This window comes from Acanthochromis polyacanthus, chromosome 20 (assembly GCF_021347895.1).
Source record: "Acanthochromis polyacanthus isolate Apoly-LR-REF ecotype Palm Island chromosome 20, KAUST_Apoly_ChrSc, whole genome shotgun sequence".
NCBI classification, from domain to species: Eukaryota; Metazoa; Chordata; class Actinopteri; family Pomacentridae; genus Acanthochromis; species Acanthochromis polyacanthus.
The window spans coordinates 31,711,053-31,726,058 of NC_067132.1; the positions used below are offsets into that span (position 1 = coordinate 31,711,053).

The 15,006-nt window shown below is 48.5% G+C and overlaps 1 protein-coding gene across 1 annotated transcript in view; it reads right to left on the minus strand.

Moving 5' to 3' along the window:
* Nucleotides 1-15,006, minus strand: part of LOC110971575 (histone-lysine N-methyltransferase 2C-like) — a 91,275-nt gene that overhangs the window by 48,470 nt on the left and 27,799 nt on the right. Inside the window, 19 exon segments of the mRNA XM_051940474.1 lie at nucleotides 874-909; nucleotides 1,695-1,772; nucleotides 3,218-3,419; nucleotides 3,505-3,629; nucleotides 3,748-3,852; nucleotides 3,988-4,116; nucleotides 4,233-4,336; nucleotides 4,413-4,515; nucleotides 5,959-6,018; nucleotides 6,100-6,209; nucleotides 6,772-6,936; nucleotides 7,025-7,206; nucleotides 7,346-7,450; nucleotides 7,609-7,710; nucleotides 7,818-7,931; nucleotides 9,716-9,841; nucleotides 10,820-10,930; nucleotides 11,153-11,859; nucleotides 14,773-14,931. Of these exon segments, the coding sequence (XP_051796434.1) occupies nucleotides 874-909; nucleotides 1,695-1,772; nucleotides 3,218-3,419; nucleotides 3,505-3,629; nucleotides 3,748-3,852; nucleotides 3,988-4,116; nucleotides 4,233-4,336; nucleotides 4,413-4,515; nucleotides 5,959-6,018; nucleotides 6,100-6,209; nucleotides 6,772-6,936; nucleotides 7,025-7,206; nucleotides 7,346-7,450; nucleotides 7,609-7,710; nucleotides 7,818-7,931; nucleotides 9,716-9,841; nucleotides 10,820-10,930; nucleotides 11,153-11,859; nucleotides 14,773-14,931 (2,823 nt within the window).

A 15,006-nucleotide genomic window follows, 5' to 3' on the forward strand; every position in this document is an offset into this window, starting at 1 on the left:
GAATCGGTCGTTTTCAAGGAAAAGCACCTCGCGATGCCCGTCCAATATTCCCCGTATTTTTCGTCATTTTTTTTTTATTTAAAAATAGAATATTAGCGATTTTTTGTACTGAAGATGACTGGAATTGACTGAAGCTTAAAGGGTTAAAATGACTCAAAATGTGTCCAGTAAAACTCAAAAGGAGTCTAAAACAACTCTAGAACGGTCAAAAATAACTTGAAACCTGTCATACATGACAAAAAAAGTGTCCAAAATGACTCGGACGTGTCCAGTAAAATCCAAAATGAATCCAAAACGACTGACTCGTCCAAAAGAAACCCTGAAACTAGACAATAGCCACTCAAAGAAAAGGACTCAATGTTTGTCCAAAATTTCACAGAGTTTGTCCAAAAGAACTTAAATTTGTCCAGATTGACTAAAACCTGGTTCAGAATGACCTCTAAAATGTTCCCAGTTGACCAAACGTGTCGTGGCTGTCTAGAACCTCTAACTCCATCACTGAGACGTTCATCTGAGACCCACAGCAGAACAACAAGGATGTGAACTCCAGATAGGTGCAACAGGAACCAGAAGGATTCTTTAGACTAGAAGTGATTCTCAGAGATTTAGATTACTGAAGCGTCTTGTGGCTGAATCAGACCCTTTAAGCAGCACTACAACAGAAACATTTTCCAGTCGTCTCCATATTTTTGTTCAGGATCGGTGGCTGCTAAAGACTTCTTAGAGCAGACTGACGTTTTTACCGTCCGGCTCTGAACACAGCAGCTGGAACCTGAACATCTCAGAACCAGAAAACAGGATTGAAAAGAGAGTCAAAGCTCAGTAGGAGGAAGGAGGAGGACGGAGGACAGAGGACTTCCTGTGGACTCTTACCGAACGGAGACGGGGAGCGCTCCACCTGGAACTGCCCTGCAAACAAACACACAGTCGTCATGGGAACATCACCACTCCTCCGTCTAAATGCTACCCCATTCTCTACTGCAGGAACCGTCCCTGGAGAAGCTCTTTCAGGAGGCTAAACTCAGAGGACAACCAGCACCACCAGTGGTCTCCATGTCCTGGTCTGTTCTAAAGACCAACTTAAAGCTGTGGATCTCTGGTAGATCCAGAAAGACTGAAAGAAGACACAAGGAGGCTGGTCCTGGTTGAGCTGCTTCACGTTTCTAACCACAACGACTCGACGTTTGTCCCAAAGAAAGATGGGTCCAAAAGACTAACCTGTTCACTGGGAGGCGGGTTCTAACAACGTTCTTGGCTGGTCCTGTTCTATAGATTATTTTAGTAATCGAGTATTCTGGCAAATAATCCAGTAATTTGATTACTGGAGTAACTGGAGGAATGGTTCCAGCCCTGGTTGAGTCTCCTGACCTTTGAGCTAACGGAGCAGCTGTTGGACCTACAGTGGAACCAGTGATGGTCCTTCAGATTAGCTGTTGGACCTACAGTGGAACCAGTGATGGTCCTTCAGATTAGCTGTTGGACCTACAGTGGAACCAGTGATGGTCCTTCAGATCAGCTGTTGGACCTACAGTGGAACCAGTGATGGTCCTTCAGGTCATACTGATACTGCTTTGACTACAGCGCTAATCAGGATAACTGAAAGGTGCCAGAAGGACTCTCGGTGGTGTGAACAGTGAGTGAAGGATGCTACAGTGGAAACAGGAAGTGTGATGGCAGGATGCTGAGGATGGTACCTGTGTGTCCGGTGGCCAGGATGTGAGGGTCGGTGTTGAGGACGTCGGACAGATCCAGCAGAGCGTCCTCTGACATGGCTGGATGGTAACACACACACATGATTCACAGAGCAGCACACGGGCCTGAATATAAGACTACACGGGTATGGTCCCTGCTGGACCTCTGCAGCTAACACAGAAGAACCTCTGGACGGGATTTAGAAGAACCTTCACAACACCCTGCAGGGTAACCCTCTGAACCCAGAGCTGGTGGTTCTGGTTCAATTCGCTCAATGTTGGATCACTTTAACTCGCTGCTGGATCATTTTAACTCGCTGTTGGATCATTTTAATTCACTGTAGGATCACTTTAACTCACTGTAGGATAATTTTAACTCACCGTTGGATCACTTTAACTCACCGTGTGATCACTTTAACTCACTGTTGGATCTCTTTAATTCACCGTTGGATCTCTTTAATTCACCGCTGGATCATTTTAACTCACCGTTGGATCATTTTAATTCACCGTTGGATCATTTTAACTCACTGTTGGATCATTTTAACTCACCGTTGGATCATTTTAATTCACCGTTGGATCATTTTAACTCACTGTTGGATCATTTTAATTCACTGTTGGATCATTTTAATTCACTGTTGGATCATTTTAACTCACCGTTGGATCATTTTAACTCACCGTTGGATCATTTTAACTCGCCGTTGGATCATTTTAATTCGCCGTTGGATCATTTTAATTCGCTGTTGGATCCTTTTAATTTGCTGTTGGATCATTTTAATTCGCTGTTGGATCATTTTAATTCGCTGTTGGATCCTTTTAATTTGCTGTTGGATCATTTTAATTCGCTGTTGGATCATTTTAATTCGCTGTTGGATCCTTTTAATTTGCTGTTGGATCATTTTAATTCGCTGTTGGATCCTTTTAATTCGCTGTTGGATCATTTTAATTCGCTGTTGGATCATTTTAATTCGCTGTTGGATCCTTTTAATTCGCTGTTGGATCATTTTAATTCGCTGTTGGATCATTTTAATTCGCTGTTGGATCCTTTTAATTTGCTGTTGGATCACTTTAATTCACTGTTGGATCATTTTAATTCACTGTTGGATCATTTTAATTCGCTGTTGGATCACTTTAATTCACTGTTGGATCATTTTAATTCACTGTTGGATCACTTTAACTCACTGTTGGATCATTCAACCTGGAACTCTTTGGATGCTGAGTCAGTCCAGGAGAACCAGAACCAGGAGGAAGAAGGTTCTGGTTTCAACAGAATCTTTATGTTAAAACTATTTTTAAATGATTTTTTTGTTGCACACAATGATCACAGACCATCTCAAAGTGAATTTTTGGACATGTCCTGTGCTTGTGGGGTCCAGACGGTTAAACTGGGCTCTAAGTGAACTACCCAGAATGCACCTCTGCGTAGAACATGAGGTTCTGCTGGTGATGTAGTCTTATATTCAGGCTGACCACAGATGAAGAAATGCTGATAAAATGACGAGAAGGAAACGGATGAAGAGGAAACTCACGCAGCGCTCCCTGCTTCCTGTTCACTGCGGTTGCCACGGTGCCCACTGCCTGCCCAGAGGGGGAGGGGCCGTGTGACGCAGCGAGCAGGCCTTTCATGCCACCTGTCGCCGTTCCTGGTTGGCTGCCACCTGGCGTCTCTGGTCCCGCCCTCCTTTCCACCTGTCGGCTCCGGTCGAGGAGATCCCGACCAAAGAAGGCCTCCTGACAGAGACGGAGACAGCCAATCAGAGCGCAGGGACTCCCTTCAGTGTGTGTCTGTGTGTGTGTGTTACTCTATGTGTGTTACCTGTAGATAGGAGGGAAACGCCTCCTCCAGCTTAGTCTTCTTCTTTCTGTACCTCTTCTTCACCTTCTCCATCACCTGGTCAGCAGGGGGCGTCGTCTCCATGGCAACGTCTGCGTCCACCAGGCCTGGCAAGGACACTGATTGGTCAGTTCATGTCTCCTGATGACTCTGTCAGCTTTGTTTCTGACATTATCATGGACCAATAAAAACAGGGGGCGTGGCCAGTAGGTAGAGGTGTCTCACCTTCGTCTCTGCCCAGCAGCAGCTCTGATGAATCTTTCCTGCACAGCTTGATTCTGCTCGGACCGGCTTTCCCTCCACGCTGACGGACCATGAAGCCCCCGATACCTGAGACACAGGCAGAGACAGGTAGAGGTAGACAGGTGGAGACAGGTAGAGGTAGACAGGTGGAGACAGGTAGACACAGGTACTGAGGCTGTCCTCTGATGTCCTGGTGTATTTTCTGACCCAGCCCCTCCTCACCTGGCCTGTAGGGTTTCCTCTTCCTCTTCTTGTTGCCATCGGTAACCTCAGGCTCCTTCATGACGTCATCATCGTGGGTGTGGTCCCGCTCAGGGCTGGAGTCAGATTTCATGTCGCACTCCAAGTCACCTGGACGGAAGACGGACGATTATTTTAGTTATTTGTAGAACTTTAACTTAACAGCGTTCATTACTGGTGGGACATCCTGCTCTGTGGGGACACCTGGAGACACCTGTGGAACTGACCTCTGCTGGGGTCCTGGTCTGTGGGGGGTTCTGGGTCCGGTGGGGTCTGCAGGACGGACACACTGTTCTGATTGATGATCCTCAGCTTCAGTTTGGGTTTACACCTGCAGACAAGAAGCAGCCGGTCAGTCTGAAGACGCTCAGCAGCTCACTTTGAGCAGAGGGGGGTGGCGGCTTTACCTGCGATACCTGCGTGGTGACGTCAGAGGCTCAACCAGAGACTGCAGGTGAGACAGACCCGACTCGGTGAGACACACTCCATCCTGAGTGTATGTCTTTGTGTCTGCATACAGTGACATCATCACATGTAGGACAATTTTGAACCACAGTAATCAGATTACTTCTGTCTCTAGTATCAGATTTCTAACTACAGGTTAAATTCAGGCTCCACAGCAGGAACTCAGTGGAACTAAAGCCTCCTCAGACCTTCATGCTGCATCTAGAAATGTCTTCAACACCTTCTGACCTCATGCAGCCCCAGATCATCACACCTCCACCTCCGTCCTTCACTGTCAGGACCATCCATCCACTGTGGTAGTCCTGGTCAGGTTCTCACCAAGCATCTGGACTCCATCTGAGGCCAACTCATTGATCTTCATCTGACCAAAGAATGTTCTCCAGCATCCATCAGGCTTCTTCTCATGTTCTTCAGCAAACCTTCATGTGGAAGTCTAGTTCTGAGCAGCAGCCAGGTTTAGTTCTGGTCCTCCGTCCATAGAGATTGATGTTCTGAAGGTTCCTTCACACTGTCTGAGCTTCACACTAACTCTGGTTTCCATGGAGAACCCCTGAACCAAGTCTGAAGCAGCTGATGTCTGTTTTTACAGCTGGATGGAAAAAGTAGTTCACTGTGTGTGGAGTCATTTTAGGAGCTCTGATTAGTGGAACTATGACTCCTTCTAGACCTCCTGATCAGTGGAACTATGACTCCTTCTAGACCTCCTGATTAGTGGAACTATGACTCCTTCTAGACCTCCTGATCAGTGGAACTATGACTCCTTCTAGACCTCCTGATCAGTGGAACTCTGACTCCTTCTAGACCTCCTGATCAGTGGAACTATGACTCCTTCTAGACCTCCTGATCAGTGGAACTATGACTCCTTCTAGACCTCCTGATCAGTGGAACTCTGACTCCTTCTAGACCTCCTGATCAGTGGAACTATGACTCCTTCTAGACCTCCTGATCAGTGGAACTATGACTCCTTCTAGACCTCCTGATTAGTGGAACTCTGACTCCTTCTAGACCTCCTGATTAGTGGAACTCTGACTCCTTCTAGACCTCCTGATTAGTGGAACTCTGACTCCTTCTAGACCTCCTGATTAGTGGAACTCTGACTCCTTCTAGACCTCATGATTAGTGGAACTGTGACTCCTTCTAGACATCCTGATCAGTGGAACTATGACTCCTTCTAGACCTCCTGATTAGTGGAACTATGACTCCTTCTAGACCTCCTGATCAGTGGAACTGTGACTCTTCAGATGTTTCTCTTCCTCTGTTCAGTTCTTCTCCATGTGGAGCCATGATGCAGACACAGATAGAACCAGTCCATAGGTCCAGGACTGAAGGTTCATTCTAGAACCATGTTCATCAGGTCGACTGGTTGGAGTCACAGCTGGACACACTTTGGTTCTCTGAGTTTCTGCTTTGGAGTCTGAACTTTTGGTTTAGTAATCATGAAGCTCTATAAAGTGTACAGTATGAGATGAAAAGTAGAAAGTATCTGACCCTGTTCTCTGATCCTGGAGATGATCTGAGCCATGTAGGGGCCCATGGAGTCGGACCTCCCTGAAACAAGCACAGATCAGAGTGAACACTGGCGTCTCCCTTAAAGCTCGTATTCCTGCGTCCAGCCGAGCATGTTTTTACCGAAGGAGCTGCGACCATGACTTTTGCACAGCGAACAGTCGAAGCCTTCGTCAGCGGCGAACTCCACCTCATCCTCAGTGGTCAGACCCTGGCACACAGCGTGGACCCACCTGGACACAGGTCACACCAGAACAGCCTCAGAGTCACTAACCGGCCGGCACGAACACGAGAAGTAGTCCTGAGTCTTACCTGTCTGTGGTCCTGACTCTTACCTGTCTGTGGTCCTGACTCTTACCCGTCTGTGGTCCTGACTCTTACCCGTCTGTGGTCCTGACTCTTACCTGTCTGTGGTCCTGACTCTTACCCGTCTGTGGTCCTGACTCTTACCCGTCTGTGGTCCTGACTCTTACCCGTCTGTGGTCCTGACTCTTACCCGTCTGTGGTCCTGACTCTTACCCGTCTGTGGTCCTGACTCTTACCCGTCTGTGGTCCTGACTCTTACCCGTCTGTGGTCCTGACTCTTACCCGTCTGTGGTCCTGACTCTTACCCGTCTGTGGTCCTGACTCTTACCCGTCTGTGGTCCTGACTCTTACCCGTCTGTGGTCCTGACTCTTACCCGTCTGTGGTCCTGACTCTTACCCGTCTGTGGTCCTGACTCTTACCTGTCTGTGGTCCTGACTCTTACCCGTCTGTGGTCCTGACTCTTACCCGTCTGTGGTCCTGACTCTTACCTGTCACACTGCTGACATTGCAGCACCAGCTCGTCCTCAGAGTAGCGTCGGTGACAGAGAGGACAGCGGCTCAGACTGCAGCACGGCCCACACAGACTGTAGTTACTCTGCCAATCACAGTGCAGCCCAGGGGAGGCGGAGCCACACTGGACGCACCACACACACCTGAGGACAGAGAACATATCACCTGTTAGCGGAGAGAAACACACACACACACACACATACATACAGTTTGATTGACAGGCAGACCCACCACTTGCACTTCCAGGCTCCTTTGGGGACGGTGTGGAGGGGCGGGTCCAGGCAGTAGGTGTGGTAGCTGATGTCACAGTCGTCGCATAGCAACAGTCGTCCGGGGTCGCTGGCCTCGCCACACGCCTCGCAGACCGTACACTCCAGACAGCGCCACCCTTTGGTCAGGACCACCCGCGTGATCTGCAGACCACACCAGTAATTAGATTAAAGTGTCATCAGATTACAGTGGGGTGTAGTCAGATTACAGTGGGGTGTAGTCAGATTACAGTGGGGTGTAGTCAGATTACAGTGGGGTGTAGTGGTCCATGTGTGTACTCACCTTGACGTTGACACAGTAAGGATGGTAACACTGTCCACACTGAGAACACGCCAAGAGTCGGCCTTCAGCTCCCTGACCGAAACTACCACACACTACACACATGTCCTACACACACACACACACACACACACACACACACACACACACACACACACACACACACAGTGCATTAGCATTATCTATTTAGAAACCCTGACTTATCCTGTGCTTCCTGTTCCCTCCTAGCCCTACACTCAGGTGTGTCCTGCTCCAGGTGAGCGTACCTGTCTGAGGGTGAAGTGGTCTGAGGTGGAGAACATCACCACCGTGTTGTGCATCGAGTTCTCCTCCTCCTCCTTCGGCTGGAACGTTTCCACAAAGGCACACTGAGGCAGAGAGAAGCAGGGATCAATACTCTGATCAGTTCAGCCTGAACACTCACCTCCGTTACTATGGAGACGCTGCTCTGTGTGTGTTAGTTGTGTGTCCTTACTCCCTGGGACAGGGTCAGACTGTCCTGGGTCTTCAGGCGGCTCCGTCCTCTCCCTCCTCGGACTCCTCCTCCTCCTCTTGACCTTCTTCTGCCCGGAAACCCTGAACCACGACCCTGAGGGGGAGGAGTTACACCATCACGCTGTCACATCACATGTCTGTTACCAAGGAAACAATGCATGAAATACAATGACATCAGCAGGGCTGTCGATGACAGGGACACGCACAGGAATCACCACACCACGTAAACCACTTCCATTATAGTCCCAGAACGCCTCACAACCATTAGTACCTAAATGTCCCACAGTCATTAGGGTCCCTGAACTTCCCACAGTCATTAGGGTCCCTGAACGTCCCACAGTCATTAGGGTCCTTGAACGTCCCACAGTCATTAGGGTTCCTGAACGCCCCACAGTCATTAAGGTCCCTGAACGTCCCACAGTCATTAGGGTTCCTAAACGCCCCACAGTCATTAAGGTCCCTGAACGCCCCACGGTCATTCGGGTCCCTGAACGCCCCACAGTCATTAGGGTCCCTGAACGTCCCACAGTCATTAGGGTTCCTAAACGCCCCACAGTCAATAGGGTCCCTGAACGCCCCACAGTCAATAGGGTCCCTGAACGCCCCACAGTCAATAGGGTCCCTGAACGCCCCACGGTCATTCGGGTCCCTGAACGCCCCACAGTCATTAGGGTCCCTGAACGTCCCACAGTCATTAGGGTTCCTAAACGCCCCACAGTCAATAGGGTCCCTGAACGCCCCACAGTCAATAGGGTCCCTAAACGCCCCACAGTCAATAGGGTTCCTAAACGCCCCACAGTCAATAGGGTCCCTGAACGCCCCACAGTCAATAGGGTCCCTGAACGCCCCACAGTCAATAGGGTCCCTGCAGGGTTCTTGCCAGCGCATTTCAGAGTAACGGCCCGTTACGCTCTGATAACGGCCCGTTACGCTGTCAGTTTAAAAGATTACGCTGTGATTAGGTCTGCTATGCTGTTATTTTGACAGATCAGGGTTCTCGCCAGCGCATTTCAAAGATTACGGTGTTATGAGAGTGTGTGGCTCCATCATGAGAGAGGGAGAGAGAGCAGCGTGTGTGTGTGTGTGTGTGTGTGTGTGTGTGTGTGTGTGTGTGTGTGTGTGTGTGTGTGTGTGTGAGAGCGAGATGTCCAAGCGACCCTGAATGCAGCGCGAGCGAGAGAGAATGCGGTTGGTTCGGTAGAGGAGGACAGAAGGTGTGTAGTTGCTGGTTGGCGGTACTGTGCGGTTCAGCCACTGTTTATAGACAATAAAGGCTGCAGTGTTCTTTGATGCGGCTGGGCTCCTGTGTCTTTGCCTCTATGGCTGCTGATGAAGTGAAGGGGGTTAACCCCGGGCTTCCTGACCACGGTCGGGCCGAACAGGAAGGGTTAACACTGTGATTAGGGCCGCTGCGCTGTTATTTTGACAGATAACGCCATGTGCGTTTGTTTTTATCGACTGGGTGCCTATCTAGGTTAATTTATGTCTCCCCACCTCAGCCGTACTTTCCTGTCGTCGATTGACCAGTTCCCGTCTATTGCGCGTGCGCAACCTGCCGTTACGCTGAAAAAAAAAAATCCTGGTGAGAACCCTTCCCTGAACGTCCCACAGTCATTACGGTCCCTGAACGTCCCACAGTCATTTATGTCCCATACTCAGCAGTACTTCAACGCCCCACACTCCTTGCAGTTCCTGAAGGCCCCATGCTTCCTGAAGCCCGTCCTTTAACGGGGTGTCCTGACGGACAGGACTATCAACAGTCACGTCACTCTGTGTGACTAATCTATTAGGGGCAGAACACAGTGTTATCATTCTTCAAGCGGAGTTAGTGAGCTGCCGGTTAGTTCAGCCTATCACAGTTAGGGTGCGCTTCTTTACCACTCTCATGCTCCAGACCGGGGAGTCCGGTGGGCGGGGCTTAGGGCTGTCCCAACCCGCCTCCCCCGTGGAATCCTGGGAGGACGAGGGAGGGCTCACTGCCCTGCGGCTACTCCACCACGAACCCTGAGTTAGGGAGGAGGAGGATGGAGAGGAAGATGAGGAGAATGAAGAGGAGGAGGATGAAGAGGAGGATGGAGAGGAGGAGGATGAAGAGGAGGATGGAGAGGAGGAGGAGGATGGAGAGGAGGATGGAGAGGGAGGAGGAAGAGGAGGATGGAGAGGAGGAGGATGAAGAGGAGGATGGAGAGGAGGATGGAGAGGAGGATGGAGAGGAGGAGGATGAAGAGGAGGATGGAGAGGAGGATGGAGAGGAGGATGGAGAGGAGGAGGAGGATGGAGAGGGAGGAGGAAGAGGAGGAGGATCAAGAAGATGAAGAGGAGGATGGAGAGGAGAGGAGGGGGACAAAATGCAGTAACATAAATGCAACGACCACAAAAGAAAAGAAGTCAAACTGAAACTGAGGAAATAAACTGAGGTCAGAATGAGCCGGCATTACCATGACAACAGACCGATCAGCTGCTCGACATGCAGCGATCAATGATGATCAGTGATGATCAATGAGCTGGGACATGCTGACAGGAGGTGTTAGTGACAGACAGGCGAGGAGGATGATGATGAAGGTGACGTCTGCTGACTTCACAACATGAAGAACACTACGAGCTAGTATTTAGTGTATATTAATGTGTACGTTTACTACTTCACGTTTACTCTGGGTCTAGTATTTAGTGTATATTAATGTGTACGTTTACTACTTCACGTTTACTCTGGGTCTAGTATTTAGTGTATATTAATGTGTATTAATGTGTATTTTTACACACTTTGGGCTCTAAACCTGCAGGCGGATCAGAGACGTGGTAAATATCTGAGACAGAAGGCTGTAATGACACCATCTGTCCAGCAGAGCGCACTCCGACCGCTCTGTTCAGACGGTGCAGCGCATGCAGCAGAGTCTGCATCACAGCGGAGCACGGCTGTCGTCAAGGAAACGAGAACAACCCACAGACCAGCTGAGTCCTGAGGAGCCCAAACATGAAACACACCTGTTTGAGACGAGCTCTGCCGGGGGAGAACTTCCTCTTCGAGATGGCCGGCTTCCCCATGCCGATCTTAGGAGTCAGGGGGAGGAGAACCGTGGGAGGAGGCGCAGGGGGCTGCAGCAAGACATGAACACAAGGAGGTCAGTGACCAGGAGGAGGAACCCTGGTTCAAGGAAGAACCAGGAGGAGATGAACAGGAGGAGTAAACAAGGAGGAGATGAACAGGAGGAGGAACTGGGAGGAGATGAACAGGAGGAGGAACCAGGAGAAGAGAAACCAGGAGACACACGGAGGGAGGAGAAAACAAGGAGGTGCACACAGCTGTCATAGTTTTACCTTGGAGAGGGGTGGAGTCTCTCTGGCTGGAGGGGAGGACCTGAGAGGAGGTGAGGGCGGAGACAGGGGAGGGGGGGTGACAGGAGGTCTAGCGGGGGAGGTCTCAGGGGAGGCCTCGGTGGAGAAGGGGGACTGGCGGAGGCGGATGGAGAGGTCGTCTACGGGCCGGGAGCAGCAGGGGGGAGGCCGCAGGGAGCGACCCTTCCCTCTCCGGGGGGGCGGGCTGGGGGAGGACAGGTGCACCAGGGAGGGGGAAGGAGACGAGGACATCAGCTCCATCACCTCCATGTCCAGGGAGGCGTCCAGGTCCAGCACGGGACTCACCGACTCCTCCTCCACGTCTGATTGGTCCTCCTCCCCCTCCTTCCTCTCACTGATTGGCTGTCCACCATCTAATGCTGCTCTGTCCGGTGCTGCTATAGGCCGCTCCTCCTTCTCCTCTTCCTCCTCCTCTGAAGGCTCAGCATGTGATTGGTGCTCATCTTTGGTGAGTTTTGTTGCCATGGCAACAGGTTCAAACAGGCTCTGTGATTGGCTGCTGTCATCTGCTGAGGTCTTCTCCTCTTCTCTGTCATTGGTGGGCTCCTGGTCCTCTGGGTGAGGGGAGGCCTCCGGAGAGCAGGCTTTCTGAGGAGGCGGGGAAGGAGGTGATGGGACGGGGGAAGAGGGAGGTGAAGATGAGGGGAGGAGGGCGGGCACCTGGAGTCCTGCAGAGACACAAACAGGTAAAGTGAGCCACATGTCACCATGGTAACGGCAACTTTCATCTTAACTTGTAAATCTGTAAATGTCCCTGCTGTGGGGTCAATAAAGGTTTAATCTGTCTAACTAACCCACTTTAGATTCATTTTAACTCTCTGTAGTTTCATTTTACCTCACTGTAAGATCACTTTAACTCATTTACCGTCTCATTTTAACTCTCTGTAGGATCATTTTAACTAATTTCCTGTCTCATTTTAACTTACTGTAGGTTCATTTTAACTCAATGTAGGTTCATTTTAACTCACTGTAGGTTCATTTTAACTCATTTCTTGCCTCATTTTAACCCACTGTAGGATCATTTAAACTAGGGCTGCACGATTAATCGACATCGCATCGACATTGAGGTTTTAACTACTGCGGTAACTAAACCTCACGAGGGTGAGGTGTTTTTTTTTTAAATCCTTATTTGAGTGACAGACCTATTCGCCAATCAAAAACATTGAGTCTCGTGATCCTCCTGGCCACTGGCCAATCAGAAATGGCAACAGGAAGCAAGTGCGTATGCACTGCACTACGGCAGCTAGCTTTAGCCAGTAGCTAACAACAAACCCGCACGTGTACTTTGCGATGCCGTGAGGAGCAAAAGGTTTTCATTGTGACACATTAACGGCGTAAAAATGGCTGAAGGAACGTCTTCAGTAACAGAACAGGGTGCGGAGCAGTCGGTATCTAAAAAGAACTCTATTTCAGTTGTTTGGACTTACTTTGGGTTTGAGAAAAACGATGTGGAGCAAAAGCGAGCCAAATGCAAAATATGTCGTCGTGCAGTAGCCAGATCCAGAGGAAACACGTCTAATTTGTACCAACACTCGAGGAATCACCACCGACAGCAGTATGATGCAATGTTTTGGACACAGGCTCCACTTGGCTATTGGTGAGATTATTTTTTTCCCTTAGTCGTGTGTGTGTGTGTGTGTGTGCCGCGAGCAGCGGAGCTTCTACAGCTGATCGCCGCTGCTTGGGGGACACGTCTCAATTCTGATCACAGATGTAATGACTGCCGAGACACACGTTTTGCACACACTGTTGCTCAGTGAAATCTGGCTACAACCGTGTACAACCGTGTAGCGCAAACGCGGAAATGCCGGCAGCAGCCGACCACGCGAGTTTCGTGTTGCAGTGACGGAATGGCTTGGCTCGGCTCCGTGCCAAATCAAATTTTAAAAATCATCTGGTGGGCCAGATATTATTCCTGACGGGCCAGTTTTGGCCCGAGGGCCGCCAGTTGCCGACCACTGCTGTAGATTATTTGTGTATTGTTTTTATGTGTCAGCTTGTCTTTTTTCAATCATAATTTGCAGTTTTATGCATTTGAAAGTAGAAAATCCAAAAAAAAAAGAAAAAATCGCAAATCGAACCGCAATCGCAATTTTGGTCAGAAAAATCGCAATTAGGTTTTTTTTCCAAAATCGTGCAGCCCTAATTTAAACTCACTGTAGGTTTATTTTAACTCACTGTAGGTTCATTTTAACTCATTTCTTGCCTCATTTTAACTCACTGTAGGATCATTTTAACTCACTATAGGATCATTTAAACTCTGTAGGTTCATTTTAACTCACTGTAGGATCATTTTAACTCACTATAGGATCATTTTAACTCACTATAGGATCATTTAAACTCTGTAGGTTCATTTTAACTCACTGTAGGTTCATTTTAACTCACTGTAGGTTCATTTTAACTCACTATAGGTTCATTTTAACTCATTTCTTGCCTCATTTTAACTCACTGTAGGATCATTTTAACTCACTATAGGATCATTTAAACTCTGTAGGTTCATTTTAACTCACTATAGGTTCATTTTAACTCATTTCTTGCCTCATTTTAGCTCCCTGTAGGATTATTTAAACTCTGTAGGTTCATTTTTAACTCATTTCCTGTCTCATTTTAACTCATTTCCTGTCTCATTTTAACTCACTGTATCTCGTGCTTCAGTCTAAAATCCTGCAGCTCTGTGGAACCAGATCAACATAAAGGAGAGAACTCTGAAATGTCTTCTGTGCAGATTGCCAGACTTAATCCAAAAACAACACCTGTTTGATATTTTATTGAAAAAACAGAATAAAACCTGTTGTTTTGTGTCTCTTTGTGTTTATTATGAGTCTCGTTTTTCTTGTTTTGTGTCTGTTTATGGCGTTGAATCTCCTTTGCGTCGCTGACTGTCTTTTGTGTCTTTGGAACAGTTTTCTCTTTGTGGTCATTTTGTGTCTAGTATTTGTGTCTTATTTTGTGTCTTGTTTATGTTGTGTGTCTCTGTGTTGTTTCGTGTCCATTCCACTTTGCTCATCAACAGCTGACGTTCATTAGCCACTGCTGGGATTCAACGGTACAGATTCTCATGAACTGCATGAATCACAGACTCTGCTGTTTAGGGTTTGAGGTGTAAAGATCTAAAATCTAAAACACAACCCAGCGCCTCTTGTTGTGCAGACACTGTTTATCTGAACTCAGTTTTTGCCGTTGATCACTGAGAATATTTTATGACTAAAGAAACTAAAGGAGTTGAAACTCGTCATGAATCTCTCTTACACGTTTGTTTTACTGTCTTTTGTCATCTGCTGATGTCACTTCCAGTCAGAAGAACCCTGTTGGTCAAACACTATGAATCTAAAGTTTGTCATGGGTATGAATCATCTTCGCTGAAACGGACAGGGAGAACATCACTGGACTGTGTTCATTTTGTCGTTGATAAAAAGGACACGTCATCACATGATGGATGGCGCTCTGAAGAAGACGGCAGATGCAGTTGAAACATGCCAGCAAGGTAAAACCATACTTTCCATATTGAGTTGTTGGTTTAAAAGTAACACAATTCTATCAGGAGAACATCTGTTAGCTGCTCCTGTGAGGATGGAGCCTACCTGAAGGAGGACAGATGGAGCTGCTGAGCTGGTCCTTTTCCTCCTGGTCTTGTCCTCCTTCCTCGGTCCTCGCAGCCTCCTCTTCTTGCGTGGTCTGAAGATGCTCCTGTCCATCCTCCACCTGCTGCAGAGCTCCTGTCTCCTCCACCGTGCTTATGTCTACCAGAACAACAAGTGTCTGTGACTAAGCAATGTCTACAAACAGCTAGCGTTAGCACAGCCGTAGTTAGAGTT